The sequence below is a fragment of the Trachurus japonicus genome, chromosome 11 (genome assembly GCF_045865225.1).
Source record: "Trachurus japonicus isolate A0001 chromosome 11, Traja_1.0".
Taxonomy (NCBI): Eukaryota; Metazoa; Chordata; class Actinopteri; order Carangiformes; family Carangidae; genus Trachurus; species Trachurus japonicus.
The window spans coordinates 15,564,511-15,589,936 of record NC_140917.1 but is presented as its reverse complement, the minus strand read 5'-3'; the positions used below and the strand labels follow the sequence as shown (position 1 = coordinate 15,589,936).

The 25,426-nt window shown below is 41.1% G+C and overlaps 1 protein-coding gene across 3 annotated transcripts in view; it reads right to left on the bottom strand.

The window, feature by feature from the left end:
* Positions 1–25,426, bottom strand: part of samd12 (sterile alpha motif domain containing 12) — a 106,862-nt gene that overhangs the window by 49,466 nt on the left and 31,970 nt on the right. For all 3 annotated transcript variants that reach the window (XM_085791233.1, XM_085791232.1, XM_085791231.1), the window contains exon 4: positions 14,416–14,556. In XM_085791233.1, the coding sequence (XP_085647359.1) occupies positions 14,416–14,556 (141 nt within the window). The remainder of the gene's footprint in view (positions 1–14,415; positions 14,557–25,426) is intronic.

The following is a 25,426-nucleotide window of genomic DNA, read 5'->3' as shown; positions in this document are numbered from 1 at the left end:
AACTAATAAGGGGAGAAAGCACTTAGACGCTTTGGTCCAATTCATTCATATTCATATGTACTTTAGATGGAAGATTTGTTTAAGCATTAAGCGAGATACAAATGGAGGCTACAGGTCACTTATTTGCTTACATGCTTCTATTCCAGCTGTGAAATGTTCAATGATAACTTTCCGTGACACCTTGAGCCACTTTCAACAGTAATCAGTTGACAAATGACTGTGTTCTTTTTCAGCCGGTGCTCAATTGCAAATGCCACCTTTTTAAATACTGCGTGTCACTTTTGTGGTAATAACAATTTCAACCCAAAGTCATTAACAGCTCCCCATCAATCATGTCTGCCCCCGAAGTGAGAGATGTTACAATAATAATGGATGATCAGGTGTGGTGCTGTGCTGCTGCAAAGTACGCCGCCATAAATCCTCCATACACAAACCATGATCCCACGCCGGTGTAATATACATCATTTCCTTTTATGTACCTACTCGTTGCACCCCATTTCCCTCAAAATGTCCTTGGTATCCCTCTTCCTTTTCAGTCCTGCACTCCTTTATGCTTGTCTTTATGCACCCATGATGCTGAGAGTTCTTTAGTTTTGTGAAAAAATATTCTTTCTTTTTATATCTGTCACTCTTGTTCCTGACTTGAGTTGGTTGTATCTGCTTGATGCCCTCACCAAACACATGCAGGGGAATAACAGTTGAACATCTGAATATTGAACTTTTAACTGAAGCTTATAGGCTATAGAAAACTTGTTGAGTCATTATTATAAATATTTTCAGTGTAATTACTGTAATTCATAAATATTTCTGAGAGTAGTATTTACATGACAGATAAACTAAAGCAAATCAGTGAAGCACAGGGGGGCAAATACTACTTCTTTGGACAGAGGGTCTCAAAATACATTTGTTGGGGGTGAAATCTATTTGTTTCTGATTTACTTTGGCAAATGTAAAGTTCATGTACCTGATGAAATGTTAGTATATAAACGGGAAGCTCTTATATCTTGCTTCAGCTGCAGTTGTATGAATGCTAAACTTGGAATTTGCCCATTATTTTTCTGCAGTGTATAAATACTATATAAGCTGATTCACCTCTATACAATATCACTATGATACTGTTTCTCTTCAAAAACCTGTACTGTACATGTCAATGAATAAATGTTTTTATATATTTGGAACAGAAATTGAAAAAGTCCTTCAGAAATCACACTTAAGATGAGTGACAATGTTAGAAAAGGTTCTCTCATTTGTTTTCATGTTCTTTAAGTTTGATTGTGTGGCGACGTTATCTGATGGCAATCGAAGAATTTGGAAACATTAAACACTTTGGATTTATCGTATAAAAAGTATTCTCAAATAAAGCATTCCTTTCCTCATCACGTTGTCTGCACAGATAATGCCTTAACTGATAGGCGTTCCATAACGTTAGCTCAAAACTGCATAATGGTCGCAAAGAACAACTGGCAAAACTACTTCTTGAGTGCCATTGTTCTCTTCTCCATTACACATATGTAGAGTAAATCTGGTGCCAGTGCTCGGGCATGTTTATGGGCTAATGGCCAGTCTCAGAGTACAGTAAGTATCCTATGGCTATTGATCCAGGTTGGTAAGATCATGAGCGAGTGCTGGGAAGCTGAAGGCGTGCGCTCAGGAGTCTGGTGTGTCCACGCTGTCTGGGCTCCTGGATGTCCGGAGGTGGTCAGGGAGGCTGGAGAGAGCAGCAGACAGAGTGGAACCAGCCGTGCTGCCCGGCGACCGATAGAATGACTTTTTAATGGCTTCTCATTTCACTATAAACTAATGAATGCGGCCCTGCGCAGTGAAACCTAACCCGCCGCTTCTGGTTTAAAAAGGCATAAAAGAGCAAACTACTGAGCGTTCGGGTTTCATCGACCAGCGGGGTCATTTTTGTTATATAGAGTTCAGCTTGTGATTTCACACCAACACACCATTTACAGAGTTCACTTCTGCAGGAATCATGAACTCCATTAAGTTTACATGACTGTCGGCATCCAGACTCTGCCGAGACCTGGCCTTTTGCAGCGCAGGTTCGCGTCTATACAAATGGTGTATTGATGTCTAAGCTCGCTGCCAATTTCCCTTTACAGCCATCACATTATAGGGCACAAGCTACGGTAATGCTTGAAACCTTACTGGACATCTGGTGGCCAAGGACTCTCCGGAGACTCTGGCAAAAGAGCAGAACATCTCATGTGATGTCAATGGACCTGTCAAAGCAATCTGTTTTTCCTCCGCCATGGGTCAGAGGCCAGAACACTGAGTATATGTACACACACAGACACACAGACACACAGCCACACAGACACACACACACAACATGTCATGTATGACAGGAGTGCCTCAGGCTATCCCACCTGCACATCTTCTCCATTTCTCTCCCTGCCTCTTTGTTCGTCTTTTTTGATTATCTCTCTTTATTCCTTTCCATTTTTCTCTCCATCTTCTGTTCCCCTTACATCATTTGTGAATTCTGCTGGTGCCCTCGTTTCCTCCAGCTTCATTAAGAGATCTGCACATGTTGTTCATACTCGGCTGCGTCCTGCTCTCGTGTCCTTGAGAGCCAGAGTTGGAGGTAGGAGTGGGCTTGTTGTATTCTCGCACCCTTTGCTTCTCCCTGGGTAAAACTAGATGAAATGTGCTTTCGCCTAACCTTGACGCAGCTCAGCTCCCTCTCTGTTCTCTTTACTGCAGAAAAAAAAGAAAGAAATGAAAATGGCCGACACTGGCAGTCCAGTGTGAAGCGTTTGGAGTGAGGCGAAAGTCTGTAATTGGGGGCCCTGAGCGGGGAGTCTTCACTGCATGTCAAGGAGAATTATAGCTTGAGGTTATAAAAAAAGTATTTTTTTGCACGGGGTGGAGGGAGGGGCGGCAGTTTCAATTCATTCCTTAATGAAAGGAGCTTTCGCTTTCACAACTGGGGATCTAATTACTCTCTGTATCTCATAACATTATTACCATCTGAGGTACGCATTGTGGATGTCTGCGTTTAGGCTTTTGAGACCCTCAGAGACCCACAGCGTTAATGAGTGAGGGTAGGGCACACCATGTCATCTGAGCAGTGAAGCCATTTGCTCCTAAATGACATTTCCTTTGTTGAGTATGAGCTCATATTAGCTCCTAATGTGGAGTGTCACCCAAAGCATCCGCACTGAATTCATATTCTAAGGAGACTGCAAATGAAGCTGGGAGACTTTAGAAAATGTGATAATACCATACACCTTCAATATCTATATGGATAAGGAAAAAAACATTATTCAGTTTGTCAGACAGAGGTATTCACTTTGTCTTCACCTTAATCACATCTTTCAGACACTGAGCCGTGGACGAAGTCTCAGAGGGAAGAATCTCACTGACAGGAAATTATGAAAAAGAATTAATCTGACCTTTGCTTGCAGCAAGAAAAAAGAAGAGGGAGAGAAAGAAAAGAAGGAGATAGAGGGGAGGGTGGATTGATGGAGTCAAGGGAGGCTTAAGGAGGAAGTGCCTCCACAGAGGGCAGGATCCTGAGGAGAGAACTCGGATAATGAGAGCTCTCAGCTCCCCACACACTGGAGCAAGAGATCTGATTCACTGAAAAGCCCATAGGAAGGACAGTAGTCACCCTGAGCCCCTTAAGTCTTCAGAGTGAACAGATTCAATAAAGACTTAAGAGTAACGATACTCACTTCACTCATGATGGCCAGCGGGACACAGTTTCTTTCTGTGTCCTGTTGGCCTCCCTCATCACTAAAGACCTTGGCCACGTCAGTCCCACGTGGACAAAGCGATTGGATTCAACGTTATTGTTCGATTGAGTGACGGCTGAGATACAGTGTGTTAAAATACAGGTTTTAAAAGTGTCACAGTTGGAATTGTGTCTCTTGTTGTCAGTGAATGCCCTCGGGAGGCGTCATGGTTCATTGTTAATGTGATTGCTTTTTTATTCTTACGTGGTGAATAGGGGTGTAACGGTACACAAAAGTCACGGTTCGGTACGTACCTCGGTTCAGGGGTCATGGTTCGGTACGGTTTCGGTACAACAGACACTAATTGAATGTAAAACTAAAATCTGTTTTGTGTTATAAAAGTAAAAAAAAAAAAAAAGAATATAAAATAAAACAAGTGCATTAGGAGTGTTATAATGCCATTCATTAATTCTAGAGGGAAAAAAAACTTGCACTTGACAACTGTCAACTATTATTAGAATTATTAAATTATTATTATTAAAAAATATATTATTATTAAAAACAAACAAACAAGAAACTAACATCAATGTTGGTTTACATAGTTAAATTATTAGACTAGATGCCAGTTACTTTGGTGATGTTTCTGGTCCTGTCTGTGTTCATAAAACAGAGGCAGCTACAGGCACCCCAATGTGTTACATCGAGAAGCCACAAGGAAGCAGCAGCTCCTCTAACTTCGCTCTACTTCTCTTCTTCGTCTGTTATTACGGTTGCTGGCAGCTTTGAGGCTCATTATCGCCACCTGGGTTGGAGTGAGGACTCAACTTTTTTTTTTTTTAATATTCACTCGTCGTGTGACTGTGTGCACCGAACCGTGAACCCCGTACCGTGACGGCACGGGACGAATACATATACCGTTACACCCCTAGTGGTGAAACAATGTCAGAGGCGTTAGAAGTGCCGTTCTAATCCTAACCCTAACCCTAACTTCTTCAAGCAACAAAGGTTGGTTGTTGTTGTGGTTTTGTGTTTATGGTGTTGTTGCTTTCAGTTTCAACTAAAACCTCAGATTTCACTGCAAAGCTGGATTCTTGCTCTGTAATAAGACATCATTCGAGTTCCTTGGGTGACATTGCATTTGTAACAGAAATTTTCTAGGCGAATATAATGTAGATTGTCATCAATATTTATCAGCTGTGTCTAATAACTCTCTCTTTTTTTATTTAATCACCTCAGTTCCCTCGAAAAGAAAATGTGCAGTACATCCGTATTTGAAGCTAATAAGAGACTTCGGAGAGAAGCACAAGTGCAGTATTTGCTCTGGAAGTTTAAGCATTAAAGGCAAAATGAGATCTGATGGGATAGATTTTCACATCTATTAAAAGGCCACATTCAGAGGTGCAAATAAAGTGGATTGGATATGAACCAGGTTTCTGCCAGTGCTGCTGCCCTTGCCAACAGTCTGGCCCAAAACCAGGTCTAACTTTCAAATATTTGTGTTTTCAACTTAAATCTAAAGTTTGTGTACAGACTAGCTGTTAGATAAAAAAAACAAAAAAAACTTAAGGGTTGAAAGGCTCTTTTAAGCAAACATGATGAGATGCTTCAACAAATCCTGCACATGCTCAAAGGGTGGGCTTTTTACCTCTGAGGCAAGCACGGTTCTCTCTCAAAGCCTGTTAGCATTAACAGGTATTGATTAGGCTGCTTGTTATCCCACAATCATTAGACTGTAAAATGAAGTGTTAATCTGCTACCTGGAGAAAAACATGGAACCCACCAGTGTGCAGTTCTGGCCTTTTTTTGTGCTTAGCTTAGTTAAGTTTCTCTACAGTCAGTTCCAAGACCTTCATGTCAGCAAACTTTTACATGTTGAACTAGTGAAGAACCACGGAGGACATCCTGCTCAGTGAAGATCTGTGACTGAAGGAGATTTCCTCTATGAAGCAATGAAGCAAAGACAGAGATAATTCATTAAGGTGCCTGGAGCGAGGGAACCAAGGTCTACTAAAGCGCAACGGGAAAGCTTCCTTCATTTACTGCCCTGAGGCCACAGTTGTCTACAAAAGCTGTCACTGAACTTCCTCACCCTGGAACGACAAGAAATTAAAACTATTGCGTCTGAGATCCAGGCTCAGAGAAGTGACAGCAGATCTTGTTATCTAAAAGTACATTTTAAATCCAGACTCACACCCACACTACGAGGAGAACTCATTTACTCCCTGTATATCTGCTGTGATTGAGAACCTCTACCTCTTCAGTGCAAACACAGCAAGGCCAAATGTCAGACAGAGCAAATGAACTCAACAACAAATGATCTAATTCCTATGGACAATAACAAGAACACACGGACAAATTGAAGGGAAGTGAAACTGTGAAGCATCTATGTCTAATTTCTTTCAAAGTTGTCTTCATCTTCTGCTTTAAATGAGACTCTGTTACAGCAAATGAAGCATAAACAGCGAGCCTGTGTCTACATTCACAGATTAGCACTATGTACTCAGAAAACCACTTTCATAGAGCTCTGTCAGCTGTGAAATTCAAGTTTCTTTTAAGAGTGATGATTTCACAAGCCAGTAATAGCATATTTACTGGCATAGGGCCGCTATTGAAAATTCTGAAATGGGTATAAGCATGAAATTGAATACAGAAGAAGAAGAGGAGTTTTATTATTTATTTATTTATTTATTTTGAGGTGGGGAGAAAAACGTGATGACTTACAGTGTTCAATCTTTGTATTAGTGTTAATTCAAGGAAATTCAGTGTAGTCACTAGAGGCTTTGACACACAACTATTTGAATGACCTGATCAACATTGTTATTCCCTGTTCTCTACTTGGCCGGGATGTGACTCTTTAAGATGTCACTGGGGGTTAATATGTCATTTGCTGGATGAGGGGCAGACATTTTCTTTTTCCACCCTGACCTCTATGTTTTGTCTCAAGTGCGAGAGAGAGCTTTGTTTGTTTCTATGGATACAAATATTAAGGCTAAATATAAACTGTACAACAGGCGCCTTGGTCTCAGACAAAGATGTTTACAAGGAAACCACTGAATTGATGAGCTGTCAGTCCAACAACACCTCCACCGTCTTTTAGATAACCTCATAAAACTCTGTGTTATTGGTTTTCTTCTATGCACTTTTCATATTCTCCTGCTTCTTTTCTTTAAATGTGTTGAAATTTTATAAAAGTTTTTTTTTTCTCTGGTGATTTTATCTTTTCTTTTCATTTCCTTCTGACTGAAGCTGGCAATAGGACAGATGTACTTGACAAATCTCCAGACCAAAAACAAGGCTTCATTTTATTTTTTTTAATCACGTGATGTCCACATTGTTACAGAGGAGAATCATACGACTCCGGATCTGCTCAACAAATCCTTTAAGCTGAACAACCAAGCAGGTACAGTAGTTGAGGTTTGCAACCTTAGAGGTCGCTTTTCAGTCCTCTGATACGACCCATAAGACTCGTATTCTGTTATAGTGCACCTACAGTACACTGGCACTCAGTTGTTAAGGATACCATAATGATTACATCACTGTACCGACATACCCATCATTGCCGTGGTTACAAAATTAAATGTCACTAAAAGTACCTAAGTGCCTAAACCTAAAGCCTTAATCTTTGACAATCTTTGTTGTCATGGTTACCATACTAGTAATTGGTTCATTGCAGGAACTTCCCTCAGCATCTTTTTTTGAGGAGTATGTGCATTTAAAGTGCATGAACCAGAGTCTAAATTACACTAAGTTGCAGGGAAACTGTTCAGGTCAGGGGTAATATTTTGCAATGGTTCATGAAATTTTGGATATGTGTCACTTGAAGTGCTGATTGGTCGAATACTTACTGCATTTCATTTCACCTAACATGTTTAAAAATACACAGCTGCAGTGAGACTATTTTGTGTTGAGACTATTTTTTCATTGTTGTTGGAGATGGAGTCCCAGAAGTCAACAAATGACAGAAAGACCATCCCATTTAGTTCCAATAGAAAAGTAAGTAAAGAACTAAAAGTTACAGGTACTTTTTTGGTTGAAATGCACCTGGGATATTAACCCTTTTTCTACGTCAATTGTCCCTCTCCCCCTGTCATAATTACTACCATGTCATCTAGTGGCCATAATAACAACCTCCTGCACAGACGACCTGTGGGTTCCTTTTTCATTTGAAGACAGTATCTTTCTGCTGATTCTCATATTTTAAGAAGGTGAAGGAAGGGACTTTTTTAGATGTCAGTTAGATATATGGACGGTAATGAAGCAGCACGCAAGGCTGCCTCCGTCGTATTACACTGGAAATTGAAAAGTTGAGGATGTAAAGCCAGATTGCACCAATGTAGAGAGAACAGATTCATATTTGATTCCATTTTTCATTTCATGCCATTTAGGAGGAGAGTGTTTTCACCTGGCAGCAATGACATTTATATATGTATGAAGGGGGGTTAATAATAAAAAAAGAGTTCTAAACTGGATGCATATGTGCATGAAAATACAACATGAATATATTGTAGCTGTCTTTTGTAGCACAGATAATGAAAAGTAACATGCACAAAACAAACTTGGCCTCAGGGGTATGTTCCATTTATTTTCATTAGACCCAAGCTGCTTCTTCCTCTCTGTCATGTCAAACCGCCCACACCCCAAAAACCTGCATGAACAAATTTAATTCTTCTAAATCCTGGAGGAATTTGTAACAAAACTAGCCAAGTTGAATGCCAGTTTATTATGAGGGACATGTACCGCATGTATCCGTTTCACTTTCACAGCTCATGAGTTGCTGTTGTGCAAAATATTCTATGATTTTACATAAGACTGTGTAAACACGCACTGTTTACTTACAACATTTATGCTCTCTAACTCTTTCAGTATGTGTTAACATACTTTGTACAGCTTTCCAACTTCAGCTCCGGGGGCAGCCTTGTCCAACAATTTTCTAGTTCCCTACACTGAACAAACCAAAAAAAAAAAAAAAACCTACCCTCTATTTTTCTTGCACTACTGTACATTGTCCACTTTTTCATTGTACAAAGAAGCACAACATCACAGTTCATGATTTACTACAGTGCTTTGACCCGATAAAGATCAGACTGCTGGACCGGGATTCAGACATTGTCTTTTTGGTTAGATTTTGTGTCTAGGAGTAAAAGCACAGGCATCACTTCTTCACTTATGTCCACTAATAATATCCTCACATCCAGATACACCTGTTCTGTTGGCCTAGTGCCTTCAAGAGGTTTCTTGTCCATAGAATCCATAGAATATCATTAGCAGTTTGCCCCAGACTTTGAGACTTTGAGGATGATCTGATTTTCCCTTTCAAATCTGGCTAACCATCATCCTCTGGAGTCTGGAGTGAAACCAGTCCTGTTACCACGCCAACCGAAATCACATTATGCTGAGTCTGACAACATGTGTCAGACTTGTATCAAATTAGATGATTGCCAAGCCATGACATGTCGGTACCCAACAAATCATAACTCATTGGCTTTAACAACTTGCACAGTGTCATCATCAGGGGGATGTTTCAGGTACGTTGACACAGACAACGTCGTCATTCTTCCTCCTCCTGAGTCAACAGCATCCAACACATTGTGGAAGTTGTTGTGCATGGTAAAAAAAAAAGAAGGTGACACAATACCTACAACTGTCTTCGTGTAAGGACATCGTGAGACCTAGGAGATGTAACATCGCTTGTATACACGGACTAATGTCATGTAGTCTGAATCTGGCATCGGACCAGTCTTGCTCCCAAATGTAAGTCCTGTACCAGTCTGCACAGTGGACACTCTGAGGCCGTTGTTGGGTATCACTTTCTATTTTGAGTGCCTCATTCGGCCTCTGTTGACTGTAAGCAATGAGTCTCCGCTCTCCATCGTCCCCATGGCAAAGAGAGAGAGACAGAGAGAGAGAGGATAGGGGAGAGAGGGGAAATCTAATTATTTCCCTCCCATGGCCCAGCAAGCCTTAAAGGTTAATCACTGTCCGTCTAGCTAATTCTGTCTGGGTGCACTGCAGTAATTACAACACCTCGCTCTCTCTCGCCTTTTCCTCCTATTGTGTACCTTGTTCGCTCTGGTGCTCTGCAACCTCACTCTTTATAGATAGTGGATGTCTCTCTCTCTCTCTCACACTTTCCCACTCTATAAAGATGGTGGCCTTCTCTCTGTGATCTTCTCGTTCTCACAGACCTAAATACAGTAAATTTAAAGCAGTGTCGGGGCTTCTACTTTAACTGCAGGAGACACAAGGTCTTTATCCTAGACAGGCCAGAGTATATACACAGTACACGTGTATTTTCATCATATTTTACAAGGACTATCTACTTATTTTCCAGTCTTCTGCTACTTTAATTAGCTGTCTTTTTATTCTTGGGAACTCCCATCCTAATAACCAGACTAAGTTGCTTCTGGGTGTTAAAGCAGAAGTAAGTGGTCCGGTCGTTTTCGCTAATGCTGCGTTCCAGGCAGGCTTTTGAAATCGTAAATTACAGCTTCAAGTCACAACTTACGACTTTGTAGCGTTCCAGGCAACCCACTCGTGTTTTTCCGACCTGTTTTACCGGTGAAAGTCACTATAACGGCCACTCGTAACTTCCGACCGGTGAACTCGTACCAGATCGAACTGGCACGACTTCACGGTCGGAAAAATACGAGTTTCCTTGAACGCACCATAACAGTCCTCGTCCCTACGTCGCCACATTCACGGCGTCCCTTGGCTGCACACACAGCCCTGCATGCCGTTCTCTCTCCTCATTGGATAAAAACTGTAGGATACAATAAATGTTTTCTCCTCGGCTCAGAGCAGAGCAGAGGGACTGAGAGACCCGTGTTTCGGTCCAAACACTCTATGTAAGTGATTGCTGTCGGAAGATATAACTATTTAAGACTTATATTAACACAAATATATCACTTACTTCTGCTTTAATGTTAGCTGATTTGATGACTTACAACAATCTGTTCAGTTGTGTTGATGTTGACTACGTTTTTGTTGTGTCATTTTTTGTTGCTATTATTTATGGAGCTATAGGCAACTAACCAGCTGTGGAAAAGACAATAATACTTCTTTATCCCGTGTTTGAAGCCCTGGTCTGAGCTCAGCAAGTGTTTCTTCAACGTTAGACCTGTAACAATCAGAAGAGGTGTGCAGTAATTCAGAGGTGTGTACCGTACTGTCTTGCTAAATATAGGATGCGTACAGCACAAACCATGTTTCCACATCACTTATTCTCTCAGTAACACAGTCTTGTCACATTCTCACCACCTCTCAGTGTTTTAAATTCAGCCCTTACTTATTCATTTATCGATGAGGTCACATATATAGATAATGGAAATATAGATATTTCATAGATATTGATTTGCATTTGTCTTTAATCAGATCTGGGAGGATGGGTTTCCTTTTCTCACTTCCTCTCTTTCTCACACTCTCCATTCTCCCTTTTCTCTATCTTATCACCACCTCTCTCCTTTTCCTTCTCATCCTACCTTCCCCACACCTAATGTCTCCTTGCTCTTCTCACCATTCCTCCTCCTCTCTCCTTTTCTTCTCTTCATCATCTCATCACCACTCACGACCAACTTCTCACTTCTTTTTTCCTTCTCACTCTCTCTATTTTGCTTCCTCTTTCAGCTTGCTATTGGTTACAGCTGTATTCCCCTATAGCTGAAGCTCGCGGAGGCGCGCCCTAGGCCTAGAAATACTCCAACATTTCTTCACCTTCCAATGTTTTTCTTCCTGCCAAAAGCATATCCAGGAGCGACAGCTTAGAAGACTTAAAATACTTGTTTCCTTCTCGTCCTCCTTACTCTACTTTCTCACCCTTTAATCGCATGCATTAGTTTCAGAGATACTGTTTATAAAAAAACTAAACAATTATTATAATAAAAATAACAATAATTATAACTATCAAAGAAAAATGTATGTTAATTATTCCTACCCTGACTTATAACATCATGCATTTTCTCATGATCATCATCTACAATATTTCTCTCTTTTCTGTGTCTCTGTCCTGAGGCCCACAGAGGCTCCACTAACAGGCTGCGCCCTGCTGAGGCCAGTGGCCGGTCACTGCTGGGGCTGGTGGCTGTCGCTTCCCATATCATCAATACAGAGGAGAATAGAAGAGGAGAAGATGATGTGACAAATCCAGGAAGAAAAGGGGTTGGGAGGATGAGAGTAGCCTTTGGCAAAGTGTCACCACTCAGCTAAACTCTCTGCCTTGCACTCTCTATTTTCCACTTGCTAAGGAACCAAAACAGTGGCAGGTGATAGAAGCTGCTTTATTGCACTCACAAAACATTTTCCTAGAATTTCAAGGAGTGACAAAAGATTTCTAGAATTTAGTTCTCGGCCACTGCGGCACAGCCCCGCTTGGGAGTGTGCTGATGGCGGAAGAGGTGGTGATGCAGTGAGATGATGGAGGAGCTGCTGCTGGAATTGATGAGGAAGAGATGAGAGAAGCTGAGAATCACGGCGTGAGGAGCAAGCCAGGCAGAGGATGGAAAATAACAGTGCCTTGTTGTTGTTATGAAACAAGTTGATGCATTGTGCAAAAGTGAGAAGTGTATGGTGTAGAAAGCAAATAAATGAGGTTAGGGAAACTGTCAAGTGCCAAGAGATGACATGTGAAAATGCTAATAAAGACTGTGTGCATGTGGTAACATGAAATGCAAATAATAGATTACATATACCATATGAATAATGAAAGCTGAATGAAGCTGTAACATGTTTGTGTTTGCCTTGGTGAAAGGCCAAATTAAATAGGGGCAAGATGTTAACCAGTTTTGGGACTGTGTTATATCTTGTCTGAATATACAGCATGTTTCATTTTGTATTATTACAGTTTGGATTTATAATTTCTGTACTTGATAGTAATAAGAAAATTCTATAATCAAATATATAAATTACAGTCAAATTATTGGTATTACTTCCATCACAATTAAGACTTACTTTTGCAATATTATACTTATTTTTTTATAGTTATTAGAGTGGTATTAATACATATACAGTACGTAGGTATACAGTAATAAGACTTTCCAAGCTCATTTTTGCTGGAAAATCATGTCTTAATGATGCATTGTGAATTCAGAGAACTCTATAGTATGTCAGTGCAGATCTTTGTCCCAACCGTGCTAAAGTATTAATATCTGCTTATAATTAAACTGACTATGTGTCCATGTTTGAGACTATTAATAGCGTCAACATATTGCTTGAACTACAAGTGAAGGTATTTGTTTTTCTGTCAGCACATCAGCACTGATTATCCTCATGCGTGCACCACGGTGAATTAATAATGGCCACACATGTGGTTGAGGTAAGCCCCTTGAATACAGTAGGAAGACTCTACAGTCATCATAAAATGTGATGTGAACCAACTTTGTTCCTGCAGCTTATCACCGCTCAACCTGTGCAGGTAAGCAAAGCTGTCAATTTTAAAAGTAGCCTGGGGAGTTTTCTGACCACTAGTTGCAGTGTGGTGCATTGTTTTGCATGATGATGCAAATAAAAACACACCGCTACACATAGATTTCCAGGCACACCGGCTATACAGTGCTGGTTTCACACTATTCCACTGATATTGCAAGCACATAGTTGCAATGAACCAGTTAAAAAAATGAAATGGTGTAGGCTTCAAATTTGTTTTTCTAAATATCAGCAGGGAAGAAATGCATTCATGTTTACTGTAGCTCATAGAATACTTTTGGTGAATAACATATTGGAGGTAAACATAACTTTAAAAAAAAAAAAAAAAGACAGAGAGAGACTGCCTTTTAAGCAGCAGTTGCACCAAAAATGACCGTTGCTTGAACACAAGATTGGAGAGGCTGGATGTTTGGTGACTGCTTGTAGAGATAGCTGCTGAACTGCTGTAGCCTCACCATCAATTTGCTCTGCAGCCCCCTTCGCTTTCTCTCTACAGTACTGTTTACTTCCACCTGGCATTTTGTTCACTCTAGGACACCATTTCAGTTGATAAGATGTTATCAACGAAGCATGCTAACGGTCTGTTAGCGCACTTGTCAGCTTGAAAGCATGAGTCGGTCTCTGAGACAGAAAGCAGGAAGATCACTAACTTTTTTTCACAAACTTTTTGCAGGGACATTTTCACTCCGAGATGAATCCAAAGTTGATGATCCAGTGCAGCTAATAAGCTAAGATAGCTAGAATTAACAGCTACAATAGCTTTCCTGACCCCCTTACTGCAAAAACAGCTAAGTGCCATATGGTTCAAAGTCAAAAGGACACATATGACATTCACAAGTAAAGTTGCAATGATTCTTTAAAATTAATAGATTTCAACATTTATTTCAACCTTTGTACACTCCACTGCATCCAGATGTTAAAGCTGCACCAATTAATTATGTAGGCTACTCTAACATGATAGCTCTATACAGCATTGAGAAGTAAATGTGGCCTTCAACATCAAGAAGTCATCATGTTTACCAGGCTGCAGGCTCTAAAACATGCAGTGATGGCCGTGACTACAGATGGCATGTGCATAAATACTTGACAGTAAATGATTTGAATATTTATCAGAATGTGAGATGTCAGTCTCGGTGTGAATAATCTTACCCTGGAGAGATACGGCTACAGTATGTGCTCAGCAAACCTGGAGTGTTGTGTGGCTTATGTGAGTAAAATTTACACTGGGTGTGACTCAATGTATTAGGGTGAAATGTGTGCACAATGTGAGTATATCTTATACTGGGCCGAGTTTCAACGCTGAAAAGTTCACCTTGTGTGAGAAGCTGAAGGGTCCTGACTTCCTCCCGGACACGAAGCTGCAGGACCTGCTGTAGGATGTGCTGCCTCTGGGCTTCCTGCATGATACCCATTCTTTCCAGCTTTCTGTCTGTCAATCTCATCAGAGCCCGCCCTGCATGGAAAAAAAGAGAAAACCAGGGTGAAGGTTAAGGGACAGACAGAGCGAAAGGCCAGTGGGAATTCAACACTCACTGCTGGAGATATTCTAAAAGGGTACAGATAAAGCATTTATGTGAGTGGAGGAGCAGGGTGAGGAGACACACACCCCAAACAAACTGTCAGAAGATTATAGCTGCATAAATTCTACATTTTATGTTGGTCACAAAGAGAGAAATCCCAAAGCTTTTCCAGGTCACAGCATTTTTTTGACATAAAATCAAACAATTTTCCTATGATGTGACCACCAAGTAGGTTACTATGAAACATCTATCAGAGCAAAGCACAACTCAGTGCTAAGCACAGTGTTCAGAAAACACAGCATGTTTCAGAGGAATATCAGTAGGCCTACTGTATGTCCCTTGAGCAACACACACAGCTCTTTCGTTAATTGCAAATCCTTGTGTGAAATCCATAATTTAATCATTCATTCAGTTCCTATGAAGAGGATTTCAGCTGCTGATAAAACAAGAGTATGGTGTAATTATTAATGCTTGTTATGAGTGCCTTTGTAACGCCGGGATGGTAAGCAGATAGGATGATAATTTAGGATAATTAGTAGGCACTGGGTTGGACCCTGATGGCTGCCTTTGCTCCTTTGCCCTGATGGCAGCCTGGGCAGAAACTCAGAGCTCTGATTGGCTGACAGCCGAGACGAGGTAGCTTGTCGCATCATTCTCCCTCTGTTTTTCCTCCTTTTATCACCTAATCTGTGTCGGTTTACTATCAGATCATTAAAATGAACAAATATTAAGGTTTTTTCATTACTGTTGCGAGAGTGACATTAAATTTACATGAATTAAATGGTGTTCTTGCTCTTACTGTGTGTAAAACCTCTTTTAGAAATATAACAACAATGACAAAGGCTTGATAATTTCTAGTCTCTTCACTTGTTTGGGTGATCTATTTTAAGTCGTTAGGACATGCCGAGCCCCACACTACCACTTTCCTACCACAGCACAAAAGGGAGCAGTTGGGGAAGCTAAGTACCCTTAAGTGCTAGTGTTATAACGTTGACTGTGTTAGGCAGGTTTTCTCTTGCCTTAACAAAAGAAACTCTTTGCTCGGCACTATAGCCAGATGGGGGTAAAATGCCAAACACAGTTAAGATGCTTTGACGCAAAATGGCGCTCAGAGTACGCATTACAGAAGCGACGAGGAGTTATGTAGATTCATACTGTAGCTAAGAAGCGAGGGAAGCGTATTAAATAGGGAGAGGAAAAGACAAAGATTAGTGGGGAGGAAAGATAAAGTGGACTGATGAATCAAAGGCGGGCAAGAGGGCGGAAAGTTGGGGAGATGATGGGGGACGTTACAGAATAGACAGAGGAAAACCAACATGCACATAAAGCATGCTGTCATGAGTCTATAAATATTGACCAACCATCACTTGGCACCTCATAGTGTAACCAAAGATAGATTGGCATGGAAACAGAGGTTCAATCTGTCTCTGCTTCAGTGATGTCTATCTTAAATAACAGCATACAGCTCAATAACCAGTAGATAAACAGATACTCATACTGTATAGCATCCTTGTTAATGTATTACAAATAATAACAACTGGGATTACGTATTGAGACGTTCACATGTTGACACAAAGAGAGTTTCTTTCACTCTGTGTGCTTTGTTGACATTAGTTTTAATCATAATTGCTAACATCTATCTGTTTTTAAACTTTGGATATATTTTTTTGCTTTTGTCTGACCTTATTAAAACCCAGTAGACCTAGGTCTTAAACCCTTTCTAAACACTGCACTGATTGAAGTGAATCGCATTTAGTTTTAACCGTGGGCTCACATAAATTAACTCTAAAGCAGCACCAAGTGTCTCAGGCTAACACATGGCAGTAAAGAACAGTGCCCGTTGTAGAAAATGTGTGAATACATAAGTCTCTGCTAATTGGCATAGTGTGTTAATAATACCACAGCGCATACAGTATCTTTTGTTTTTTGTTTGTTGGTTTTTTTGAGTAAAATCAAGTTGCAGCCAGTGTTTAGATAAGCTCAATAAACATGAATGCAGCCCTAAATGTGTTAAATGAAATTGTGAATCTAAAAAATAACCTTTGTTTGCGTGAAAAAAAGATGCACAGATAAATTAAGGTAAAGTATGCTTTCCTGCACAGATGTTTGAACTTCTGTCTTGAACTTCTATAACAGAAATGTAAATTAGCAAGGGCAGCACTGTGTGAAAAGAGCTGTCAAAACCAGTGACACATGTGAAACACATGGAATTCTCAAGTGTTTATTTTCTTAACCATGTTTTACATCTGGTGTCTCAGAGACTCCAAAAAGAAACAATATGTCATTTTCTGGACAAACTGACATGTGTCATTAGCTCAGCGTCTTGTTTTTTTTTTTTTTTTTTGGCCTTGTTTACTCTGTGACTTCACGAGTAAGTTACTCAATGACGTGATTCAAACCATGGACCAAAGTGTTGCTGTGAAGAACTAAACACTCAGCGCTGGAGCTGCTACCGACTGAGCAGGTGAGTACTTGAGAATTTAAATTAACCAAAAACCAGTGGGAATCCCACGCTAGGCTAATAAAGCGTCCAAATCTAGTTAGCCTAGCTTGCTTGCAGGCTTCAGCTTTCTGAGTGAAACACAATCTTGACAGCACAGTGGGTCTCCACAACGCTGAACATTGTAACAGATGTCTTAAATAACTAAATATAACCAAAGCTATGTGGGCTTCTTGGGGAAAATACATCTTCTATCAACATTTGGGTTGTGACATGCACCAGTGGGTTGACAGCAAGTCTCTAAATAATCCTCTCTCAAATGTCAGTCAAACACTCAGAGGCCAGAAGCTTAGAGAACACATCTAAAGGGATGTTGGGAATCACTGCAGTCAGTATGGTGGACACCATATGTTTTTCCAAATTTTCCCACAAATTTTAATCTTTTACACCAACCTCAGAGCTACCTGTAACTGACTCTGAAATGTGACCCCAAGGTGTGAAGAGGCTACAAAACAGACACGTCTGTTGGTCTCTTCATTTCCTCTCTGGGAGGAACGAAGCTCCCAGCACCAGGTCTGAACTGGTGCCACCCGAACCCACAGCCGACTGAATTGCTAATGTTTTTCCTCAAACAACAGAAACAGTGCCCGCTTAGGAGGATCAAAGTTTGGTATCTTTTTTCTTTTTTTTTGCACATCATCACCTATATGACCAAACATATCTTTTATTTTGGCATGCTGTATCAACTTGCTGGACAATAAAACACATAAAATATGCTCAATATCAGGCAAAAAGTGACAGAAAGTTTGAAGTCAGCACTTTGGACCAAATCTGTTTCCCATACCTGCCAACATCGGGCTGTGAAAAAGAGGAAGATTTTCTTCCATGATACAGAAGCTGGTTAGCGGGTAAGGCGTGATGGAGACATGAACTAACACTAAGGTTGTTTCCACTGCTGTAGACAGCTCTAGGTTTGCTCGTGGGGTCTTAAATTAATGAAATCAACCAGAACAGGGTTCATGAAACCTTCCGGTTACGATTATGATAAGTATGAAAACCATTTAGCATGAATGTTTAATTCACCATAGTCGCCATTGAGATTTTAATAAATTAGGCCTGATATCTGACTCCGAACAAACTGCCAGTTCTCGGCAGTGGGTGCCAACGTGCTGCTCCTTCCGCTCGGCAGGGTGGAACAGCTTCTGTAAGGAGTCCAAGCTTTCACTCTCCCGCCCCGCAGTTCTGAGTCAATGGCATTGACAATCCCACCAAGCCTCAGCTGGGAATTTCAAACCACAATTAATACACCGAGCAGTGTAGCGTGGCCATGAGGAGAGGAGGAGGAGGAGGAGGAGGAGGACCGGACAGAGGAAAATTGATCAAGAGGAGAAAAAAAATTAGGTAAGTGAGGGAGAAACGCTGATGAAAAAAATGAGTCAAAGTGTGAAAAATAGTGAATCAAGCACAGCACACAACGTCAGCTTGGTATTTTGCTGCATGGTTAATTCTACACACTTGCAGTACTATGATAGAGCACAGCCTCATTTGGGAGATCAATGAAAATGACACAAATAGGACACAGCAGAAAATCATCAACGCCTGGCCAAAAACATTTACTGCACACACTCAGTGCGGTCATCTCCTCAGTCTGTAGCAGGAAACTTAATGTGAGTATCAGGTAGGGTTGGGCGGTAATACAGTAATAAGGTATACCACTGTATCTTATAATAGCAATGGTATTAGTTTCATACCATCATTAAAAAAAAGAGATTTGTTGTTAATGTACATGTTTTGTTATTGTTTCAGTATTCTTCTGTACATGATTTTTAATTGGCCATATACTGCGGTAATGTGGAGGAGGTTTAACAGTATCAATATTTGGATACCACCCAACCCAAGTATCAAGTGCTATAATGACTGGCCTTTTTCAACTCTATCTGTGCTTAATAAAAGTTTGTTTTACCAGAGGAGTGACTGGTATGATCCTTTCTTTTCCTTTCACCACAAATATTTAAACAAATTACTGATACTTATACACAATAAATGGGAATCAGTGTTTCCATCAACAACCGAAGTGTGAACAGTTCACCAAGGCGTGACAAGATGACATAATTCTCTAGCTCCTATCATTTAAAGTGGAGCCTGCAATTACAGTCCAGCAGTCTAAATATTTTGGAACTATCTTGGACGATACGTTTAGTGCTGATGCCAACAAAGATTTTATTTATACAAAGACAAACTGAGATTCAAGTAGAAGATTGTTCTGTTTCAGGAAGCTAATAAGCTCTCAGCAGCGACCCGCATGCAATTTCCTCTGTGCGGACATGGGTGAACTGTGCACCCTGCGTCCATTTGGGAGTTGCCATAGCTCTTCAATCTGGCGCTGTGGGCAGATCTACAGCAAATAATAGTGAGGAGGAAAAAGCAGGAAAAGAGTAAATTGTGATAATTGTTTTAATGCTTAATTCTTCTTCTTCTTTTTTTTCCCAAACAGGGAGGTCGATGTGGCTGCAGACTGATGTTTGTTTACAATCTCTATGGTATTTGCTGAGGCCTTAGTGACAGCAAGTCTGTGCTACTGCCAGTGTTTTTGATGCTTCCTGTTATTAACAACAGCCATGATCTGGAACTATGTTGAGACTGAACAATCAATTCAAATATTACAGGAAATGCAAAAGTTGCAATCTGCAACTTTTTTGATAACATGATCAAATGTGATATTCTCCAGACATACTGTAGAGGGAACATGTTTATTTTTTGACTGCAGCAAGTCACATGGTCACCGTAATTTGTATGCATTCATATCTCTATTTCAGAGTGAAATGCAAAAGTACCACTTGCACTAAAATCACAAATCAGATCATGACTGCAGCATCTGTCCAAGTAATAACTATTTCATTTGCCTTTCCTTATCATTCAGAGTTAAACTGTGATGAGGGATGAAAGCAGTGACTTGCTCCAAGATTTTGGCAGTTATGTGGCTGTACCTTTTATGCATTATTGTGAGGTTTTACTGTAAGTTGTTATATATGTAACTGAAACTAAATGCTTTTAAACAGTGGATGAAGCGGCGGCAGCTACAGTACCACAACATCAAGGTATACTAGAAAAGAAGTGTTTCCATCAGAATTCATTGCAACTGCTTTTTTGTCCACATGTGTTAACTTTTGCAGAGCATGAAAATGCACAAATTGAAAATGTAAATTAAAGAAATAAGTGGGTAATAATCTTCTGTCTGACCTAGAACAAACCAAGCTACCTGCCTGTGTGTTTGTCCCCCTGAACATCCCAGATTACACCATTCCTCTCCTGTGTCCTCCTCTCTCTCTCTCCTATCTCTCTGCTCCCCCACTCAGCTTGTTGACTACCATACTTATCTGCCCCTCCTGGAGTGAGGTAAATAATTTCCTCCCCTCTTTCTGTAAGTGGGGTGAGTGGATCCAAAATACCAGAAAGATGAGCTTCTCCTGCTCTCGCTGTTTGCTGAATATTTCTCCACTTCACATACAATATTGAGCTCCCTCCATGTTTCTCTGCGATTCATATCTGCAAGTCTGTACTTTTAGACGGGGATTTCTTTTGTTGCCTTAATAAATAATGTATGACAAGCTATATTGTACTGAATGCATTTTTACACACAAGCCCAATATGGACACGCATGTTATACACGTGTGCTTTACAGAAACGCACTGATGTGCACACAAACACATTGTCCCTGGGAATTAGATTAATGAGTGGTGGGTGAGCAGCAGTGTTGGGCTGAGGCAGATTAATCTCCAGCTATAGTCTGGCACAAGCAACCACAGCTTTGATGAATGGGAGCATAAAGTGCATCTGTACACACAAACATACGCAGAAGACACACACACACACACACACACACACACACACACACACACACACACACACACACACACTGTATGCAGACCTAACTGACATGGAAGTATGGATATCGCACAAATCATGCAGGAGTCGACTTGGTTTTGCAGGTGGAACTACTGTATGTTAACTTTCACTGTGTGTGGGGTGGCCATGGGTAAAAAACTTGAGCACAAAGGCAGAGAATTAACCCTCCACTCCCTCCAACTTCTAAATGGGTTCTTTTCAGCCCCGACATGTTTTGGCAGCTCTGCTGGAAGCCGACGATACGGAGGAATAATGTATTTTACGACTACTCCTCCTCAGGTAAATCTTCCATACTAGTCACACATATTTCTCAAATCTCCCACACAGCTGTGTGCCCATATGTGTGTCTTGTGGGGATAAATGTCACTGAGCTGCATCTGGCGAACTGCACTCCAAACCTGCACTACACTCTGTCAAGTACAGAATAACAAGTAAAGCAAGTGTTGAGTGCTGGATAGTGAGTGTATTTCCTGCTGCCATATGCAACAGGACCCCCCCCCACCCACCCCACCCCTTTCAAGAATGAACGCGAGGGGTAACAGCACTGGATCCAACTAGCAGACGAAGACAGAACATAGCAAATAGCAGCACAGGGCACATCCCTCAGTGGTGTTTACTGTGATACGCCACAGCTTGAAGTCCTTAAAGTAAATGTGACTGATTGTCCAAGTTATTTGTAGCCATGGAGCTAAATGGCTACTGCCACCACGCAGCACCTGTGATCCAGTGCTAATGTTATTCCAGACCAGAGGAGACGAGGGCAGTTATCTATAGAGTGTATGGTTCAGTCTAAGTAATGAAGCTAGTCCAGGCAGCCATAGAGGGAAAAAGAGACACACACACAAATACACAGACACACAAATACACACCCACACAGATAATAAGCCGCCTCAATCCTCCACTTGTCACAGCAGCAGTAGCCTCATGCTGATTTCACCACTACTGATCTATTTCAGTTTGCTGGTCATTATACTGTACCACACCTCCGTTAGTTAGTCACAGCCAACAACCTGTAGACATCTCACTGGGACTCTAATGCTGTCGCATCTGTGCGTAGCTACCACGGAAAACACTGGACTGTTTGCCGTGGAGCTAACTAGCCGTCCTCAGTTAAACGACTATGGATTTCCATGGTAATTATGGAGGAACTACTGACTGTGACCACAGTAGCTAATATCTGTCATAGGTGGAGGGGACTGCAACAATCTAATGCACACACACACAGAGGCGGACTGGTAATATACACGTGAGACAGCTGAGAAACTTTCAGCTGAATCATGTTGGGACAATGTGATCACATTATTCATGTTCAATAAAAAACGTTGTTCCCCTGTGCTTGATATATTTCAGATCTTTTCCTTTGTAGCTACTGTGTTTTTTGATGTTTTTGTTCTGATGTTTTTCTTTACCTCGTGAAAAACACTGCAGATAAAAGTTGCCTTTCAGTTTGGATACAATAAGCATATTATATAGTTATAATGCGCCTCCATAGCCTCCAAGTCCCTGGGTCCAAGCCAATTCTATCAACTGATATTATTAGTAATTTCACATGCACAGTATTGGTTTTACATAATTGTTTAACCCCAATGTCATCACATAATTCAGTATACCAGCGTTTAGATAAGCCCAATAAACACAAATGTAATTTGGACACATTTATGTCATGCTTTGCTTTATAAGATACACAATTAGCAGCACCCCAATGTCAACTACAAAAAAAAAGAAACATTAACGTCACACACACCTACAGACTTCACTGCCTGGTCGTAGCCAGTCTCAGTTATAATGGCCAGTGGTGAATCATACTGGTGAAAGAGTGGGAGACGAGCATCATGACTGAGACGGTAATCAAAGGACTTGACAATGGAGATGAGACAGGTTGACTTTGACTAAATCTCTAATTTCCTTGCCATCATCATTACAGCAGGCTCACTGGGGACACGGCCTGTAATGACGTGAATATCAAGAGTCATTTGTCTCGTCTTGGCAGCTCCAGCCTTTTCTTCTTTCTTCGTGTGATTACACAGGCAGGCAGTAGTTAAATATCATAAAATAGTATCTTAATTTCTTCATTAACATTGCTATTATGGATGCTATTCTACATACAGAGTCATAAGTTCATGTCTTTACTGTTCTGTGTGCCATTCACAATCTTTAAGGACTAATGTCCAAACTCTCCATATAGAAAACAAGGACGACATTTCAAAAACATCCAAATGGAAGAACAGTAATTAATTTTATATACAGTAACACATTGTCATATAATCACCTTGCCAGTGGCGTCATTAACCACAGTTCCCTCTGTCTCTGGATCAAATTGTTCCCCAAACAACTCATCATCGTCGAGCTGTTTAAATTTCCCCTTTCTGAAATAACACAAAACAATGGCCACCAGTGGAGCCATTATGTGGCAGGAGAGCTGATATGGAGCCATGTTTGTCCCTTTGTCTCGTTTACTATATGCCTGTTCCTCTATTACACGGCAGCACTTTTATGACAGCACTCTGGTGCCCGCAGAATTCATTGTCTCATCACTCAAGTGCTGTTTAGGCGTGTTGCTGGGCGGCTTCGTTTTGGTTTTTTAAACTATCATTTGTCACCTTTCATCCTTTTCTGCGGCTCATCAAATATACATTTTATGCCCAGTGTGAGACCTTCCAGAGGACATGGAGATCACGGCTGGAGCTACTCGGGCTGCTCTAAGTTTCCAAGTGGTGGGATGATGGATCCGGCGACCATTACCCAGCGAGGGCAGGGGTGGATGGAGTGAGAGTGGTGGTGGCAAACAGACCTTTGCAAGAACTGAGGTGGTATATAGTGTGAGCTGCTGGATACAGGCCACCCTTCATTAAACCACTAATATTATAGGCTATTAATTATTCAGAATAAGGCCATATGACACCATACATCAGTGGATATTATGAAGCTGGTTATTCATCTATCTGAGAGTTCTTGCTTGAGAAAAAAAACACAGTCTAACTGATGCGGGATGGGAGTAGTTTCCATGCACTTTCAGTTCCCAATTCACGCTGCACAGCTGTCTCTGTTTTTATCAGACCAACAGTGTTTCCAAATTAGCCAGCTGGTTGGCTGGATGACTGGTTACCTAGCCAGGCAGGGGTGGAGCGGAGGGGTGGCACAGGAGGCCCTGGATGGGTTGTCTGTTGACATTTCTTGTTTGGAAATCGATCAAATGACCACAGCATGACACACAACACCTTAGAGAGCTGCATTCTGGGTATCTTGTTCCAAAACTGGAGGGGTGGGGCCCCTTCTATACTGTACCTACAGCACAAGTCTAAACCCGAGTTTTCTCAAAATGGGTCCAGTGGGATATCTGTAGCTACGGACAACATAGGTATCTATCTACTGGCAATACTCAGTGTGAGTCATCACACATTTTTTTCTTTTTAACACTGTGCCCCCCACCCAACCCACTACACACACACACACACCACACAAAATTTCCTAAACTGGTCCCTGCAGCCAACCTCTACAGCTGCATCTAATTCTGCTGTTATACGTCTTCAGAGAGGCTCTGAATTTCCACAGTGTGATGTAATGCTCTTCTCTGACTCTAAAATATAACTTGATAGTGACTCACCCCTTTTTTCCTCAATTTTTCCACCCTCTTGCTTTTGATTACCTTTGTCATCACCACCTTTCGTGCTGATTACATCTAAGGTATCGGAAATTGTGTGTTTAACTCATTTATCGTGCCAAGCTATTCTCTCACCAAAAGAGCTTTGTCCTTGTAATTACAACGGATTAGGGACTAATATCTAATTATGCCTTAATATGCTTTAATGCATTTTTAATGACAACTGGGTGTTAAAGTCAAACTCTGCGTTGTCTCTGTTGGGGGTGGGAGGTGAAGATTGAGAGAAGGAAAGGGTTTCTTGGCAGTAGATGCTGGAGGGAGGATGGGAAACATTGATTTCTTTGGCTGAGGTTATAGGAGCCCTAGCAGGGAGGCAGCTGCTGCATACTGAAGTCAGTCCACGTTAAAACGTTGCACCAGCCCTGATACGCAGTAAAAATGCATTTCCCTCACCACTGTTTTATGTCAAAGGAGGGAGGACACAAACGCCTGTTTGAATTATGATCTGGAATAGAGACCGTTTATTGATTTGCTACTTTATGAAGGGATGACTGCATTGCCAAGACAAGTGAAATTGAGTACTGCTGGCAGCCGAAAAGAGGGTTGAATATTCTGTTATGGATGGAAACGAGCAGTCGGGCAACACTCTGAAGGCTCCAGTGCGAGGAAACAAAAAAGAAAAAATCAAACCCATTCATGCACACAGATGTGGACACACATACATACCTCTCCAATTTAAGTCACAGCTGATGTACGACAAGCACGCTGAACAAATAGATATCCTCAGATGCATGTTTGCATGCATGTATAAATGTATTCATTCTCTCACTGTTTGTTTGTCTACGCTTGATTGTGT